Below are 18,872 nucleotides of genomic sequence, written 5' to 3' on the forward strand. Positions count from 1 at the left end.
GTAAATATTTTGATAGGGAAACTATCCCTGAGTTTGAGGCCCCCAGGTCTCCAATGTCGTCACTTTAGCACAGCATGATTGTCAAAAGCTCAACTGTGTGAGCATTTTTCTGTCTGAGTTCAACAGCTTTTTGCCTGGACCAAGCCCTAAGTGCTTTGAGTAACATTTAAATGTGTACTATTTAAAATCTAACAGTGCCTGGCACATTCTAGGCACTCAATAAACATTAATCAAATTAATGAATTTCATTGTATTTCCTGATTTTTTAAATTCTCCTATGGAAGTTCAAACTGCTACAACACTGAGTCAATGAATGTCTGTATTCATCTAAAGATGTTTGGAAAACTGAAGGTTTTCACTCTAATACTTGAGGAACATTTACTATGTGCCAGGCATTGTTTTAAGCACTTCACACATATTAACTCATTTAATACTCATAACTCTATGAAATTCATAATACTGGTATCCTCATTTTACATCTCTGGAAAATAAGGTACAGAGGAGCTAAGTAATTTGTCCTAGGTCAAACAACTAGTATGATACCGGGGATATATATATGTATATCCTGTGGAAATCAGGACTTAAACGGAGATTTCACACAATACCTCAAAAGGCTTTTTTTTTTTAATCTGTAGTCTCTCTTACTTCTTTACTAAACATATGGAATCATATAAAAGATTAATTAGTCCTACTATCAATTACAATTAATTGCCACTAAGTCCTCTGTTGCTTTAAATAACAGCATTCACGTCACAGAAAAGTAAACAATTCTGAATAACATAGTTTCAGATAAGTATCTATTTTAATGTTTTTATCTTAATAACATATATGTGTATTATAATTCATTATATTAACATATTTTTTTTGCCTGGTAGGGCTGTGTCCAGGGTCGGCTCTCTAAAAAGTTGGTCACTCTACATTAGACTACCAGGAGGAGCTTTTAAAAATACCCAACTGCACGAGGGCTCACTCCTAGAGATTTTGCTACAATCGGTGCGAAGGGGAAGGACTTGGTATTAGCCTTTTTAAAGCCCCTACCCTCTTCTTACGAGAGATTCCAGACCTCCAGGGTAGGCTGGAACGGGTCGGGGCGGGGCCTGGAAGTCACGTGGCCTAGTCAACGCCCTCTGCGGCAGTTGATTGGCTCCGGCCAGGAGCGGGGATTACGAGAGACATGAGCGCCCCGCCCCCTTACTCGCACACTCCCCCCCACCCCCGCCCCACCCCTTACCCCCTATCAGAGAGTTGCGAAGCCTCCGCCGTTCCTAGAAGGTACTCGGGTGGGGACGCTCTGCTCGGTGTGCGCCAGTGATACGGCCGACGGGCACAGGGACCTTCTGCGTCGCGCCTTCAGGTGCGGGTTAGCTGAGAGGCTCGGACCTGATTCCGGGTCCGGCCCAGCACCTCGAGAGGGGAGCCCAGCCCCCATGGCAGCCGCAGGTGTATCCTGAGGACTTCCTGGAGGAGGCGACGCGGCTGGAGTCGGAGGCAGCGAGGTTTGGGGAGAAAGGAGCTAGTGTGATGGGAGGATTGGGTGCCGCGGGGGAGCCTCGGTGGCCCCGCCATAGAAGATGTGAGGGCTGGAGAGACACCCCCCTCCCCCCGTGCCCTCCCCCCGATTCCCACCCCGATCTTCAGGGCACTTACTGAGCGTCTTCCTGAAGACGCCAATCTCTGAGTATTGAGTATGTTAGGTCTTCATTAGGGAAGAGAGAGTCCGACGAATGAATGGCTGGTTAATACTGTTGTTTGCTTTGGTATTGTTATAGATTAACAAATTGGATTATGGGTTCTGACTTCCAAATGCACAATGCTCACAGAAGATAATATAGTTTAGATAATTAAAGGGTCGAGGTCCCTTCCCCTGATCAGGACCGTCTGGGGAGCGCCTCCTTGCTCAAGAGGCAGGAGCGCTTAGGAACAGTGTTTTTAGGGAACGTGAACGGTGTGTGAGGGACTTTCTTAAAGATGTACTTACATAAAGCAAGGTTCGCCGGTAGCCAGAGAAGCACCATTAAAAAATGAAGATCCTCCGTATCCCATCATTTGTGTACTCCCTGAGAGAAACAACACCGAATTTACTGTATTAAAAAAGAAGCAAAGTGGAGGCCACAGTTTGGGTATGTCCCCTGGCCAACCACCCATAGCTGCGGAACCAAAACTTAAAAACTGTCCTAGTTTCCCCAAAATGCTGGCTCTGTCCTTAAAGGAAACAAGCTTTCTTCATGTCAGGGTGACCTTGCAGCTTCCTAGCCAATCAGCTACAAACAAGTAAACTTGTCCGGTGCTACTCTTCTAAAAGGGATGTCAGTTTCTAGTAACCAGTCCCAATAGAAAACAATGTACTTCCTCATTCATGTGCATGGGAGGAAAATAATTTTCTCTCTACCCTTCTGAGTACTTAGTTGAGATCCCCGCAATAAAAGATGAAAACAAACAAGTTTCTTAACATGTATACCTCATGTAAACATGGGAGATACCCAAGGAAAAATGACTAACCCCTGAGATGGCTTAGAATTCAGGCCTAAATACTATCTTCATAGGGAAAGCGGAGGGAGGTTCCATACCTGGAAGAGGCTGAAACGGCAGTTAGGTTAAGTATTAAGTGTTGGTTTGCTGACATGGGGCTTACCATGAGTGAATCCACATAGCTTTCAGGATCTTAGTTCCCCGACCAGGGACGGAACCCGGGCCCCGGCAGTGAAAGCCCCGAGTCCTAACCACTGGACTGCCAGGAAGTTCCCCTGTTGCTTCTTTTTTAAACAGCCGTTTTTTAAGTCCCACAGCTCAGTATTCTAAAGTGGTATATTTTGGGGTGGCTTATTCTGCCACCCCTTCACAGGCTTTATAAACTGAGCGGTAACTGCTGAGAGCCCAAGACTTTCAATTTTGAAGTCTCCTTGTTCACAGTTTGGGTTTTGCTCCATAAAATGTTCGTATCAAGTAAAGTCTTCTGAATTTTCTTTTGACCACAATTAGCTCTTTGTATATCATATGTAGCCTAAAATCTCTAACTGCCCTAAAATCATTTTTACACTATCTGAGCTGATTCTGTGTGATGTAGAAATACATGAAGACCACCCAAAAGAGAACAAGCAAAGGCTCTTCATTCCCTTCATGGCCAAGGGAATTGGCCACCATCACGTGTGTCTGGCAGAGACTCAAAGGCAAGCAGGGGAAGTTTTATAGTGGAGAAGAGGGAAGACTCAAATATGCTGAGTTTGGAGGTGATTGGCTTGGAAAAGCTGGAGGCAGGTTAAATAAAAGAAGCGGAACATCCTATGTGATTGGGTGCGGGAGCATATTTGGCTTTTCCTGTCGGCCCTAGATGGAGGATGGGGATACATGTTAGAGAAAAGCTGGCACTTGTAGACCAAGTCCTGATGTAGGGCCTATTGCTGCATTGCTTGTGGTTTGGGTTCCAGGCGGGTTGCTGCAGGTTGCAGGTCAGAGTTCTGTTTTTTCCTATAGTCTGGTCCCTTGGTGTATTGAGTCTCTCAACGAGGTGCTGCAGAATATACTCTAGGGAGGAGGTGAGGGCAGAGCCACAGGTTTCCTTGGATAAAGATTGGAAATTGATTTAGGTTCAGAAATTCCTAACAAGAGTATTCTAGCAGTTGCTTTCATTTTATCACATATTCCAACACCAAACACAGTGACTTTGTGCTAACTGAGGTTTGTTGGCCCCATTGGAATTCCCTGTCCCAGGGCTGCCTGGTGAGAGAGCTTCAAATCGGGGCTGGCCTTACGTGTTCTCTTGTCCTCTCCTTCAGCTTAGCCTGATGGCCGGGATCCTGCACCACCTCAGAGACCAGGCCATGGAAGCCGTGTTCCTGCCAGTCCTGTGGAAGGTGAGCAGGTCTCCTCCTCCCCTTCCTTGGTGTAGTCTCAGCGCCAGGCGATGGCTTTCACATGGTTTTAACTCCTCTGTTCAGGTCGAGGCATCTTTATCAGCTGGGGGTTTTTCCTTCTTGGAAGGTAGGATGTGAAGAGCTTAAACTTTGGGGCCAGACGGGTTCAAATCCAGACTCTGTTTTAGATGTGTTACCTGATCTCTCACGGTTTCCTTTTCTGGAAAATGGGCTAATGATAGTAGCTGTCGCAGAGTTGTGAGGATTCTGTGAAACGGGGCATGTGGAGTATCGGCAGGGTATCTAGTGACATGTGGAGCGCTCTGTAAGTTTTAGCTGTTGTCACCACAGTTGCTCCTTGTTTCTGTCAGTGAGCATTATTGTGTACCTACTGTATACCAGATAGTACTGCCTTTGTGCTGGGAGAGAAGCTCTCACCTAAGGCACTTACAGGCCATTTGGAGAGGGAGCTATGGAAACAAACTCCTGCAACATAGGATAAATTCTGATCTGTTGGCATCAAAGGGTACACTGGAAGCTTAGTTACTGAACTCATAACATGATGGAGGGTGATTGTGAGAAGCTGAGTGGAAAAGTGAGGAGACACGTGAGGAACCATCGCGACCATTTGGAAAGAACAGTCTTGGACGGGAGGGCGGCGAGAGGGAGTTCGAGGGGCAGTGGTTTGACCCGTTGGCCCAGTGTGTCCGCGTTTGCTGAGGGGTCGCAGAGCTCTGTCTGCCTTTCTGGTGGCATCTCCCGCCTTCCCTGACGGCCAGAGGACCTGCCCGCAGGGGTGTGGACTCCCTTCTGTCCCCAGCCTGTGTACGTCCTGGTCTCCCTGTCCACAGGCAGACCCACCTCTGCATCTGCTGAGACTCAGCTCAAAAATCCCCTCTGTGAAATCTGAGGTCCCGCATTAACCCCATTACTCTCCCTTGTGTCCCCACGTGGGCGGAGGGCTGGGCTGGGCTCAGGAGGACAAGCTGCAGAAGAGCCAGAGAGGGTGGGTGTGGGGTGACTGGAGGTGACTGTGTAGGGTTTTCTTTACAGAAAAGGCCCAGTAAGGGAAGGAGAGGGCGGAAGCGAGAGGGAGCAAAGCACCCGGAGCATCTTTGTGAAGGCAGGAGAGGCGGCAACATCCTTGCGGGCTACGGGCAGGAGGGATAGTCTGGGAAGGAACGCGGCTGTGTTGCTCTGCTTCATGACGCCTCACTTCTGACCGTTCTGACGCCAGCTGGGTGCCCGCAATTTAACTCATTCTGACACTGTCCCCCTGGGGTTAGCATCGGACCCACAGGGTAAGGGCTCAGTCCCCGCAGGACCGCCCCCGCCCCGACCTCAGACGCCAATCACAAGTGCGGGCTGTCACCTGTGCTTCTGACCCACCGGCTCTAAATTGGGGTTCCCACAACCCACTCCGCGGGTGCCATTGATCTGGTAGAGTGGCTCCCGGAACTCTGAAAACGGTTTACTTAGCAGATCCCTGGTTCATGTAAAAGGCGACAACTCAGGATCAGCCCGACGGAAGAGAGGCACAGGGCAGGGGGAGTGGGGGAGGGGTGCAGGGCTTTCCTCTCCAGGCAGACACCCCCCAGCACCTCCGTTTCTGCGTTTTTATGGGGGTTCATTACGTAGGCGTGCTGGGTCGAGTCACTGACCTTGGGTGACTGGCTGAACCCCAGCCTCCCCCCGCCCCTCAGGTGCTGGGGGTGAAGGTTCTCACCCTCTCGTCACATGCTTGTTCCCCTGACATCCAGCCCCATCCTTAGGAGTTTTCCGCATTAACATGAACTCAGGTGTGGTTGAGGGATTTGTTACGAGTAACAAGACGTTCCTCTCACCTGTATGGCCCTGGAGCTATTTCAGAAACTGAGGACAAAAGCCCAAATATTAAAAGATGCTCCTCTGTTCCTATCCCTTAGGAAAATCCAAGGGTTTTTAGGAACTCTGTGCCAGAAGTAGGGAGGAAGACCAAATATATATTTCTTATTTAAATCACAGTATCACAAGGGGGAAAAGGGCAAAGACAGAAGAGTCGTGGTCATTGGATTAAGACCCTGGAGGAGACAGGAGAGAATGGAATCGGCCCGAGGAGGAGGGGTCACCAGGAGGGAGAGGAGAGGAGGGGTGAGGCCCGATGCAGGGAGTGTCTGGGAGCCGGTGGGGAGGCGGGAGGAGGTGAGGGCCATGTGCCCCGGGGGCTGTTTTCTGGGATGTGACTGGCAGTGCCTCCTGAGAGGAGGGGGTGGGGTGAGCCCCTGTCCTCACAGCCCCCGTCGCCCCCCGTGGACCCCCAGATCGTCACCGTGTTGACTTCTCCCGCTTCCCCACTGGACCCTTCACTCCCTGAAGCGGGGCTGGGGCTCCGTGGGTCGCACAGGCTGTGCCCTTAGCAGCTCTGGGGGCCCCGTTGTCACAGCTGCCATGTGAAGTGTCCCCTAGAGTCGAGCAGTGCGCAGCCCGAGGAGCTGGTCCTGTGGGCCCAGCAGGAGCTGTCACCTCTGTGCGTTCACTGTCACTGGCGTGTGGCCCGGAGGCCGGCGACTTCTTGGTGCTCAGTAAATGTTTCCTGAAGGAACGGGGGTGATAAAGGGGGAGAAGACCACTGGTGAGGACCATGAGGGCGAGAACTGTGGGGCCACACAAAGGGCCCAGCTAGAAAGCCCCACGCGCAGAGAGAACTCTGCGGGTTTGAACCGTTGTATCCCAGCACCTGGGAGCCTCCACGCAGGTGCAGAGAAGGCAGCGGGCGGGTGGGGCAGGTGAGGGCGTCTGCAGGCAGCTCTGGGGATGGAGGATGTTGGGGATCGGGGGAGGGGGCGTGAGACCCTAACCCTGGAGCCAGGTGTGGGCAGGAGGGAAGAAAGGCCTGTCATTTGGGAGACTCAGGGTCTGTCTACAGAGGGGAGTGATGTGAAGCATCTCGGGTGGGGCTGGTATTCCTATTGCTGAAGCCCTTCCGCACGAACACCCTGAACCACAGCGAGTGTGGGGGGCAGACGCCAGGCCTCTCGGCCCCCGGGAGCTGGATACACAGTTGCAGATGGAAACTTCTGCCGTGGGCACGGTGCTCAGCGGTCTGCGTTTGGCCCCGTGGAGACGCTCTCCACCGTTCCCCACTGTGTCTGCGCCCTGGGAGGCTGGCCTTTATCTTCTCCATCCACGGGCTCCCTTGCTCTTTCTTCGGGTTGGCTTCTGGCAGGGGGATGGGGTGGGGCCCGGAGGCCTGGAGGGGATCGCTGCTGGGGGTTTATCCCTCAGTCCCTCCCCGCTGGGCCGCCCCCCCCTCAGGTCTCGCTTCTCCAGCAACTTTCTGGATCCCAGTGTCCCCTCCCGTCCTCCCCCTTCACACCTAGTGGGTAGCGGTGCCCACGACAGCCAGCCCGCGAGCTGCAGCCCGCCTGGTTGGTTCCCGTTAGCCTGTCCATCCCTGTGTCCCGTTAGCCTGTCCATCCCTGTGCGAATGGCCCGCACGCTGCCCCGTCCTCAGTGACCTCATGGGAGTGAGCCATCTCTTTCCTGAGAGATCCGGGCAGAAGAAATACAGGATGTGGAAGGTAGGGTTGTGCAGAGCAGGGTCGGCCAACTCACCTGGAGCTGGGAGTAGTTTTATTGGGTCACAGCCACACCCGTTTGCTCTCCTGTTGTCTGTGCTGCGTCTGTGCTACCAGAGCAGAGCTGAGTGACTGCGGCAGAGACCCAACGGCCAGAGAAGCCTCCAGTGTTGACCATCTGTAATAGTAATACTGTAGCTCACGAAGTTATTGTAAGAATCGCAGCTGCAGTTAGTCGCTGTGTTTCCAGGGGTTGCTGGCCTTTGAGGACGTGGCTGTGTACTTCACCAGGGAAGAGTGGGACGCACTGCACTGGGCTCAGAAGGCCCTCTACAGAGACGTGATGCTGGACAACTACAGAAACGTGCTCTCCTTGGGTAACGAGTCAGCTTAACATTTCACTTTGAGTGTCTGCACATCTCCTCAGTCTCTTTTCTGCAATTCCAGAAGCAGAAAAAGCTCTGAAAACCAGTCGTTTTTTCATAACTCATTTGGCTGTAAGACCCAACCTGAAGTCATCAGGTGGTTCAATCTGATTTTTATCGTACAGGAAGCTATTTATCATCTGCTATTTGTCATCCTTTTTCTCATTTGGTCTTTATATATATATATATGGCATCAGAAATATCAGTGTGTTGATTAAGGTTTCAGCTCCAACCCCTGTTGGGGGTGGTGCATAAGAGAAAATATACCCACCAAGGCACCTTCCTGAAATCTGGAAAAATTCTGAGTCATGAAACACATCTGGCCTCAAAGTTTTCAAATGAGGGATTGTGGACAATGAATAGTTTCCTTTTGTTTTAGAGTTCAGAGACGATTAGCCCATTCCCCGCCCCGACCCGAATCCTCCACACCTGTTAAGACCCCTAGGAGCTGAAAAGACTGTGGCCGCTGCAGATTCCAAGTCTAGCATCTTGCTCCCTTGAAGAGTCTTTTTCTTCCTTCTGTCTGAAAATGGTTTCCCTCCTTGTTTACAACATCACTGGGTGCCCAGGAAATGATTCTTCACTGACTTCACTTCTGAACCTTCACAGCTTCCATCTTCCCAGGAGCCTGCCTTTGTCTTACTCCGATGCAGAGTCTCCCTAGGGTGGGAGGTTCCTGGGTGAATTTTTCCTTCTGGGGAGTGTTGGCTCCCATGCTGACACTCGTGGCACAGGGTCTTGACCACTCTTGTGAGACTGTCCACCCACCACTGGATGTTTTACTGTTTATTTTTGTTTTAAAAGCATTACAAGAGCATACTTGAATATATGGAAGATAGAGGAAAGCATAAAGGGAAGGGGAAAACATTCAGGGCTAACACTGTTAATATTTTGGAATATTTCCTTCCTGTTTTTTTTTTCCTGTGAAAAAGCTAGCTGAGCATAGTCTATGTATAATTCTGTAATCCCTTTGAAACTTAACATTATAGTATCAGCATTTTCCCTGTTATTAAAAACCCTCATAAAGCAGAAAATTAAAATCATCTGCATGCCCACTGCCCAGCATTAACCCTATTAACATTTTGGTTACTTTTATGGATGTATACACACAGTCCTATTTATGACGGTTCAGCTTAAGATTTTTTCAACTTTACAATGGTGTGAAAGCAATACGCATTCAGTGGCAAGTGCACTTTGAATTTTTATCTTTTCCTCAGGTAGCGATATGCAGGACCGTTCTCTCTGGTGATGCTGGGCTCAGAGCCGCAGCTCCCAGACAGCTATGTGATCATGTCATCACGAGGGCAGCCAACCAGTACACTTAAAACCATTGTTTCTCACTTTCAGTACAGTATTCATCAAGTTACAACAGATTTTCACCACTTTATTATAAAGTAGGTTTTGTGTTAGATGATCTTGCCCAACTGTGGCGTAATGTAAGTGTTCTTTGCGTGTTTAAGGTCGGTGAGGCTAAGCTATGATGTTCGGGAGGTTAGGTGTAATAAATGCATTTCTGACTTAGGATATTTTCAGTTTAGATTGGGTTTATCAGGAAGTTACCCTTTTGTAAGTAGAGGAAGATCTGTACACACACACACACGCACGCACAGACACACACGTAGTTTTTAAAAACAAAATTTGGATCATAATTTACATGAGTTTTGTATTCTGCTTTAAAATATCTAGGGAGCATTTTCCTATTTTAAGAAACATTCTTTGAAAAATGTATCAGATGCACTGGGGGGGAAAAGAAATATTCTTTTTTTTTTTTAATATGAAACTTCAGGGTTTTTTTTTAATGTATTTTCTTTCTTTCTTTATTTTGGCTGTATTGGGTCTTCGTTGCTGCACGCGGGCTTTCTTTAGTTGTGGCTCGCGGGCTCTAGAGCACAGGCTCAGTAGTTGTGGCGCACGGGCTTAGTTGCTCCGCGGCATGTGGGACCTTCCTGGACCAGGGCTCGAACCTGTGTCCCCTGCATTGGCAGGCGGATTCTCAACCACTGCGCCACCAGGGAAGCCCAAAAGAAATATTCTTTGAACACAAGGATTTTCAGTATCTGCCTAATACTTCTGCCTTCCTCGTATTCATGTGCTACACTTTAACCATTCACCTACTGACATTTAGTTTATTTCCAGTTTGCACTGTTTGTTAGAACTCTGCTGAACATCGCTGGTACATTAACCTTTGTCCTAATTTTCCTTAGGCTATATTTCTGAGAGTGAAATTACCACGTCCCAGAGTGTGAATATTGATCAGGCTTTCAGTAAAGATTGTGCCAGGTCTCCTCCGCACCAGCCCTCTCCATTACTGTCCTGATCTCTGCCTGTCACCGTCCCCCCACCACGCAGACCCCACGGGGTAAAATGAGCTCTGAGGCACCTCCTGCTGCTCACTAACCAGCACATCCCATTTACTTCCCCACGAGTAGGATTTCAGTTTCCCAAACCTGAGGTGATCTGTCAGCTGGAGCAGTGGGAAGAGCCGTGGATCCTGGATCTACCGCGAGCTGGGACTAGGAAGGCTTCCGGTAGTGCTTGCCCAGGTGGGTGAGGAGAAGACCCGGCCCTGTGGGGGTCTCGCAGAGGGAGGGACCCCCATTCACCAGGCCCCTCCTGCGCCAATACCGAGCCGGGTGTCTGGCGTCTCTCCTGCTCATTATCCCTTCTGCCGCCTGCAGGTGTGGGTATGATCGTCAGCCCCATTCCCAGGTGAAGAAACTAAGGGACTGCGGTGTCTGTCACACGGCTAGTAGGTTGAGAGTTGGGATTTGACATCAAGTCTGCAAAGCTCACCCTCTTTCTACTGCAGTTAAAGTGCTTCTCTGAGGCAGCCGGCCTGGTGTTTTCTGACAGCTCTTGTGCCATCCTAGATACTCCTTTTTTCTACCCTCATCACTTACCCTTCCTCTATACTTGCTCTTGTTCCCTTGCTCTCATTTTGTTTTCCAAATTCTCTCGGTGTTTACTGATGTTCCTTTTTCCTACATACTGATTGCTGCTTCTACCTGTTTTCACATCCCTCCCTCCATGGTTTCACAGCCTCAGCACCGCTGACGTTTTAGGCTGTTTAACTCTTTGCGGTGAGGGCCGTCCTGGGCCCCGTGGGATGTTTGGCAGCATCCTTGGCCTCCGCCCACTAGGTTCCAGCAACACCATCCCTGGTTGAAAAACCACTGCTCTAGTCCATTGGTTTTGTACTTATTTCTCTCTGGTTCCTTTTCTATTCTATCTTACACACTTTCTCCATTTTTAAGAAGTTGTTTCTCCCAGAATTATTAAAAACATGCTTATCTAGAAAGTACAAGATGCTACCTCTCTCCTAGTTATGTGACATTGCTGGGTACTGAGAGTAAGTTGTTATCCCACTAATGATGATGGATTTATTCAATTCTCACATTCTCTGACATACACTCTTGTGCACATTTTAGCTGGTTAGCTGATGTCAAGAGCTCTTTCTGATATGAAAGCTGTGGGTCCTATGGAAGGAAATCAGAATACTGGCCTCTGTAGTATGATGATGTAACTAGGTGGGCACTTCTTAGCCTCGTTTGAGCCTCTCGTATCACAGACTTCCTGGCTTCTTTCCTTTTTTTTTCCTTCTATGGTGGTCAGGTCATTTATATACTTTCTTTTTTTTTTTGGCTAGGTCCTGAAGCCAGATTCAAGATGAAAGAGCTAACTCCAAAGCAGAACATTTCTGAAGATTTAGAGTCATGTAAGATGTCACTGGTAAAACAGAAAATGGCCAGGAAACCCTTAGAAAAGTTACTTGAATGTAACGAATTTGTGGACATTTACCGACTTTCACTCCCTACTATTGGTGATGAATGCTGTAAGGACTTCCTTCAAAACCTTAACCTTATTCAAGATCGGAAAGCTCAGGCAAGGACGAAGCAGGGCAAATATGATGAGTATGGAAAACCCTTCCATCAGAGATCACTGCTTTTGAGGCATAAGCGAATTCTTACAAATGCAAAATCTTATGAATGCAGCGAATGTGGAAGAGCCTTCCAGCGTCAGGCAAATTTTGTTCGACATCAAAGAATTCACAGTTCAGAGGATCCCTTTGAGTGCGACATATGTGGGCAGGCCTTCAAACAGAAGTCTGCTCTGATTGTCCACAAACAGTGTCACTCACAAAAAAAGCCATATAAATGTCATGACTGTGGCAAGTGTTTCCGTCAGATGGCGTATCTTGTTGAACATAGGAGGATCCATACCAAAGAAAAACCCTATAAATGTAGCGAATGTGAAAGAACATTTAGTCAGAATTCAACCCTTATTCGACATCAGTTAATCCACAGTGGAGAGAAACCCCATAAATGTATTGAATGTGGAAAAGCCTTTGGCCGGCATTCAACCCTTATGAGCCATCGACAAATTCACAATAAACAGAACACTCATAAATGCAGTGAATGTGGTGAATCCTTTGGTCGGAATGTAGATCTCATTCAGCATCAAAGAATCCATACCAAGGAGGAATTCTTTGAATGTAGAGAATGTGGGAAAACTTTTAGTTTTAAGGCAAATCTTCATCGACATGAGGTCATTCATACTGGAGAGAGACCCTACAGATGTGACAAATGTGGAAAATCTTTCAGTTGGCGCACAAGCTTTATTAAGCATCAGGGTACTCACAGAGAGCAGATACCTATGTGACAGTAACCAGAAAAGCTACCATTTAAAGACCAGAACTTAACCACTCTTGCAAGTATGTGTAACTCAATTGTTTTATGAAAATTAATAAACAGGAACTGAAATGGTTTTTCTGTGGGGACCCTCTCTTCGTAGCTAACTTTCTTGCTACAGTCAAGAATTACTTAATAGAGGACTTCCCTGGCTGTCCAGTGGTTAGGACTCTGCACTTCCAACACAGGGGGCATGGGTTCGGTCCCTGGTCAGGGAACTAAGATCCCACATGCCGTGCAGCACAGCCAAAAAACAAAACAATAAAACTGGATTTAAATCAAAAAAAAAAAAAAGAATTACTTAATAGAAATGTCATAGGCTGCCGTGTCCAGTCTCCCTGGGTCCCCTTTACCTTCATTTCCCTGAGTTAAGTCAAGGCAGATGGAAGGCTTAGAAGTTTTACTCTGTGGTCCCCCAGGCTGGAGACCATTTTCTGGATCGTGAACGATCTAAGAATGCCTTTCTTGGTTTCATACTGAAAAATCACCTGAGATTGTATAGACGTTTTAAAAATAAAGTAAGGGCTACCCACTAGTACTACTGAGAATTACTGAAATTTACCCAGAAACTAAAATTAGTGTGCTACTGGGTTCTACTGAGAGTTCGAAGTTAGTGTTCAGAGCAGATGCTTGTTAGTGCCCCGCCCCCCCCCACCCCCCCCACGGCACCGGCCTTGCCCCTGCCGTGTGCTCATCCCACTTGCACTATCTGTGTCTCTTGGGCTGCGGGCTTTTTCGAAAACCACGAAAGACCACTGCTCTGGGGGCAGCCCTCAACCACGCTTGATGGGATTCTGACGAATACCAGATCTCCCTCTCCCCTAGGGTGGAACATCTGTGAAGCATGTGTTTCACACTGTTTTCAGAGTCTTTCCATGGGATGACGCACATTCCCTCTCCGTGGTAGCTGCTTTATTAGCTGTCTGCCCTTCTCTGTGTCCCTTCTAACTCCCCTACCGGTATTTCAACACCTCTTCTCCCCACGAGTAAATTGCTGCTGTTAGACCCTCTCATGTTAATCAAATCCCTTGATTTTATTATTTTCTGGTCCTTACCAAGTTCCATGATTTCTTACCCAGCACATAAAAACAAAGTTCTATTGGGAATGAGAAGAAAGCAAGTGGCACCCCATAAAATGAAGGAACCTTCAACTTTGCAGGAGGAAAATAATAAGTGTTAGATTATATACTGGGTTCAGTATCAGTACTTTTGTACCAAGCGGCAGGAATTGGCTGGAAGGAAAGGCTGCCAAACTGTATTTCCCCGAACAAAATTAAGAAGTCAAGGCCTGACAAGAGGAAGTAAGCCAATGAGAGAGAATTCTTGCTCACAACCACCTTTGGAGTTGGGGACCTGTGAAAGCAGATCCAGGCTTGAGTACACAGTCTGGCTCAGGCTACTGAATCTATTTTGTGTAGATGATGTACATGCTTCCAGCTTTTCAGAAAGAGAGAGGGTACAGCTAAGGATCCAGGGGTAACATGGAAATGCCTACCTTCAGCCACATCTGTCCCAAGGAGGAGAAAAGAGCTGCACTCTTCAATATGGCGGCCACTAGCCATATGAGCCTATTTAAATTAAAATTTTAAAAAGTTAAAAACCGTCCTCAAATCAAAAGCCACATTTCAAGATCAGCACAATGACAACATTCCCGTCATCCCAGGCTTATTGGACAGCCCTGCTGGAGACACCCTAAGGACTTCTTATGGAGGCACAAGGGAGCTTGTATTTGGTGCCACTTCCTTCTCTACAACTAAATTAAATGGCCTTCCTTTCCCTTTATAAATGGCCCCTATAAAATGTTTTATTTGCTGAAAATATTTTTTTCAGTAGAATTCCTGGGACACAAAGGAGGGGACGGGTGGGGCTGGTCTGGAAGCCTTGCTGAACTAACTTGCCGTGGGAGAAAGGGGTCCCCAGCTCAAGAGTGCCGGCGTGCAGGGCAGGCTTCCTGCCTTCCGCAGAGGCTGGACGGTCACCAGGCCGGGAGCACAGATCAGCGATGTCATCGTCAGTGTATGGTCATGTCTGTCAATATTTAGCAGTAGGGCAGGAGCTCCGAACTAGCCCTCCAGGGAAGGTAATGGAGAAGAAACGCTCAAGTTTTGGCTTTTCTATTTAGCTAATGGGCTGGACCCACTGTCCATGCCTGGCCACACAGGGCAACCATTAGCTCATACTGCAAAGGGCAGAAGAGTCTAGAATACTCCACTGGACTAGAAAAGGTGCACCTTTTTTTGACAAGACCAGTGAAGCTTTTTACACCTTATTTAAATCAAGATGAAAAATAAATAATACAAATGTTATTTCCTTCTTTAGCTAATAATGCTAAACTATAAAAAACAGACTGTTAAAACTCAAATGACTAAAAATAAGATGTAAAAATTGTTCAGTTCTTTCATTTTCTCCTCTTTTTACACATTTGGATTACAGTTCATTAAAATGTCACGTAACATGGTCAGATGACTAGTATGCAGCTCACACCTTTGACAACACCTGTGTGGGTCCAGATCTTGTGCAAGTTCACACTCAACTGTAGCTTTTATCAAGGTGGCTTCTCTTTCTGCCAACATTTCTTAGCTGGTAGAAATGAGGAGGGGAAGCATAAAGGAAAATACTACATGAAATTCTACATTTTAGAATAAAACAGTAATAGATGACTTCCTGTCAAAATATACATTTTCAGGTAAGTTCTTAGATTTTTTCCAAGTAAATTTATGGTTAGTTATTTCTGTCATTATCATAAATGGATATTTCCCCCACTTCCATTTCCAAGTGCATACTGCCAATATAAATGACTCAGTAGTGATACTGTTATTCTGAAATAATTTCCAAATTGCAAAAATAATACAGAGAATCCTTTACACCATCTACCCAGATTTACCAAATTTAACATTTTTCCAAGTCTCTCTATGGAACTAATTTACAGCAGTTTGAATAAACTGGATCTATTTATATACAGAAACATAAATCAATCTTAAAATGGCAAATCAAGTTCCAACATGACAGAATACAATATGTCTGCATAAAATTTTAAATCCTGCAACACTACATATATTGTTTATGGATACAAGATCTTGTGGTATAAAATGGGGAAAAGAAGGACACAATTTCAGTATAGTTATTCCTTCTGATGAGGGAAAGGAATGGGAGTCTTTACAGTACATATTATTTTATTTCTTAAAATGATATGAGGGATTTCCCTGGTGGTGCAGTGGATAAGACTCCGTACTCCCAATGCAGGGGGTACGGGTTCGATACCTGGTCAGGGAACTAGATCCCACATGCATGCCGCAACTAAGAGTTCACATGCCACAACTAAGGACCCCGTGTGCTGCAACTAAGGAGCTGGCAAGCCGCAACTAAGAAGCCCGTGAGCCACAACTAAGGAGCCCACCTGCCACAACTAAGACCCGGTGCAACCAAATAAATAAATAAATATATTTTTTAAAAAGATATGAAGCAATTATGTTAAGAATTGATTAATCTGGTGCATATGTGAATGTTCTTTAAAATCAATCTCTATTGTCTATACTTGTCTGTATGTTAGCAATATTTTACAGTAAACTTGTTCATGTTTATTGTGAAATAATACCATAATTCAAAAGTATCTGAGGATATATGACAGTAAATGATAATAAAAAGAACACCCATGCATCCTCATACTAGGTAAGAAATAGATCCTTTTCAGAATCACAAAAGCCTCTTATATTCTGTCCAATCTTCTCTCCCTCCCTCTTCACCAAAGGTTAACAAATACTCTGAGTTTATGTTAATCATTCCCTTGTATTATGTAGACGTACCACCTATCTATTTATGTCTGGATGATGTATTACTTAGTTCTGCTTTTTCAGAACTTTACATACATGGAGTCATACTCTTATTCTTTCACTGCACATGTGTTTCAAGAATCATGCATCTTTCTGTGTAGCTGTGGTTCAACCACATTCACTGACAATAAGTATCCCACTGCAGGAATACAGCACAATTTATGAATCTATTCTTTTGTTGATGGGTTTTCAGGATGTTTCCAGTTTGGGGCTTTTATAAAACAGCATGTCAACATGCCTCTTGGTTCCCTGTGAAAAGACCTAGAAATAAGATATATACATGTTCAACTTTAAGAAGTATGGCCAGGGACTTCCCTGGCGTTCCAGTGGTTAAGACTCCACGCTTCCAATGCAGGGGGCACAGGTTCGATCCCTGGTTGGGGAACTAAGATCCCACATGCCACGGGGCAACTAAGCCCATGCCACAGCAAAAGAGCCTGATTGCCGCAAACTACAGAGCCCATGAGCCCTGGAGACCTTGCGCCACAGCTAGAGAGAAGCCCGCATTACAACGAAAGATCCCACACGCCTCAACAAAGACCCCCACATGCCACAACTAAGACCCGATGCAGCCCCCAAAATAAAATAGACAAATAAAATAAATAAATATTTTAAAAATTCATTAAAAAAAGAAAAACTGCTATTGTGTTTGAGCAGCTAGACCTCTGTAGGTCTACTTGTTAGAGCTGTTATCGTTAAACTGACTTAATACATGTTTAAGATATTCTTCATTAAATCTGAGATTAGAACAATACCTCCTGCATTTTCTTTTTCAAAAGAACTGAAGAATTTCAACAAAGAACTGGATGGATTATTGGGCTGTAACCAAAAGCTAAGCGATATAGTCTGGCAAGTGGGGCTCGTACAATTAAACATCATTAAAATGGGGGGCCCAATTATGATAAGCCCTTTGCTCACCAAAAAGAATCCAGCGTGGGTTCTGAAGGGGACAGGATGCCAAGACAGATGTTCTAGTCCAATCGTTCAAAGTGGCAACGCAACCTCTGCTCACCAAGATGAATGGCCACGGAGGCCCCCAAGCCATGCTGTGATCATCCAATGATCCCACATCCACTGTGACACCTGCTGGGGCAATACCGGTTACCGCAGGCTGTTCAGAATCCCGCCAGAAGGTAAGCTTGTGAGAAGCAAGGGCTCACCCGCTCCACCTCGGCTGACTCCACCGCACCTGCCTGGTAGACAGCCCCACCCCGAACCCTCGCTAGGAACCACAGATGCTTGTTACACTGCTGGGGTTACTGCGAGGACACAGACCCTGCCCCTGCAGCTCCCACCCCAGAGGCCCCAGGAGCTTCCCTTTTACCTCTGTGCCATTGTCCTGGAGACTTTGAAGTTCCAAGCAGGAACTAGGACCTTCCAGAATAGAGCTCAGAAATTTTATAAACAAAGATGAGCTAAGACAATAGATTTAAATGACGTCATAACTCCTCTCCCAGTTCCCATCAGGTCTTCTATCACTTTGTTAACAAAAATCTAGATTTACCATTTTGCAAGGCGCTATGCTAGGTGCTATGGGAAAATACAGAGAGTGACAAGATAGTTCCCAACTGTTCTGGACTGAATTGTGTGCCCCTCGCAAAATCCATGCACTGGAAGCCCTAACCCCCAGTGTGACTGTATTTGGAGACAGAGCACTTAAGGAGGTGACTAAGGTTAAATAAGGTCATAAGGGTGGGGTCCTCAAGGATAGGACTGGTGTCCTTATAAGAAGAGGAAAGAGACACCAGGAGTGCACAGGCCACAGTGAGAAGTCAGCCGTAGGCAAGCCCAGGAGAGGGCTCAGAGAAACCGACCCTGTGGACACCTTAGAAAACGCTAGTGTCTTGTTTTGTCTCCAATTCCTTTCCTAATCGATCTCATCATTTAGGTTAAGTCAAAGCACAAAGCTGGGCTGGGAGTGGGTGAGGGAAACGTGGGAGAGAGGCATCTCCCCACATCCTGCCGGGGGTAGTAACTACGCATCTCTTGTCCCCTACGCTACCCGCGGCCGGCAACTCCGAGTCCCGGGGACGGTGCGGGAACCAAGAACCTGCAGACGATACAACAACCTGTAGAACAAATAGAACGCGTTCCGGAAAGCTTACCGGAAGCCCGTCACGCTTCCGCCCCCCCGGAACTCCACCCCTATTGGTGTTCTCTAGGAATCTAGGAGGTCTCGCTGTCTCGGTGGTTCCTCTATAAATCTAGGGAATTTAACCCCCTCCTCAGTTGAGGAAAAAGACCGAGATTTAGCGGCACGTCCTCACTAATGGGAAAGAAGTAAGGAATTGATGGGGAATCTAGCCTCCTGGGTGGAAGGTGCAGGTCACAAGTTTTGAGAACTAGCACATGGGTGTCTCTTTCTAGTTGTTCCTTCTGCAGGGAAAGGACTCCAAGCTGATGACATTGACCTGGTTGCACTCAGATGGCTCTGATACTTTTGTGAAAACAACAACAAAAAATTCATAGAATCAGTCACAGGCTTCCTCCCAGCCCCAATACCGTAGCAAAAATTTCTGTA

General features: G+C 46.9%; 1 protein-coding gene and 1 long non-coding RNA gene across 4 annotated transcripts; one reads left to right on the plus strand and one right to left on the minus strand.

Moving 5' to 3' along the window:
• The first annotated feature begins 1,252 nt into the window (after positions 1-1,252).
• LOC309613030 (uncharacterized protein) lies at positions 1,253-12,598 on the plus strand. Of its 3 annotated transcripts, none has more exons than XM_082359427.1 (5): positions 1,253-1,496; positions 3,774-3,851; positions 7,659-7,785; positions 10,263-10,376; positions 11,480-12,598. In XM_082359427.1, exons 2-5 carry the CDS (start codon positions 3,783-3,785, stop codon positions 12,490-12,492), a joined length of 1,323 nt encoding a protein of 440 aa, XP_082215553.1. In that variant the 5' UTR covers positions 1,253-1,496; positions 3,774-3,782; the 3' UTR covers positions 12,493-12,598. The 3 variants fall into 3 exon arrangements, with proteins under 3 accessions (XP_082215553.1, XP_082215554.1, XP_082215555.1); XM_082359428.1 differs by having other exon boundaries at positions 1,253-1,354; XM_082359429.1 differs by lacking the exon at positions 10,263-10,376 and having other exon boundaries at positions 1,254-1,496.
• Positions 7,793-18,445, minus strand: LOC309613032. The gene is made up of 5 exons (XR_014235469.1): positions 18,415-18,445; positions 17,676-17,725; positions 17,270-17,434; positions 14,017-15,101; positions 7,793-8,493 (listed from the first exon to the last, which is right to left on the minus strand). It is a non-coding gene; the product is annotated as an uncharacterized lncRNA (long non-coding RNA).
• Positions 18,446-18,872: the final 427 nt, after the last annotated feature.

This window comes from Balaenoptera borealis, assembly GCF_965194805.1.
Source record: "Balaenoptera borealis genome assembly, chromosome: 16".
In the NCBI taxonomy this organism is placed as follows: Eukaryota; Metazoa; Chordata; class Mammalia; order Artiodactyla; family Balaenopteridae; genus Balaenoptera; species Balaenoptera borealis.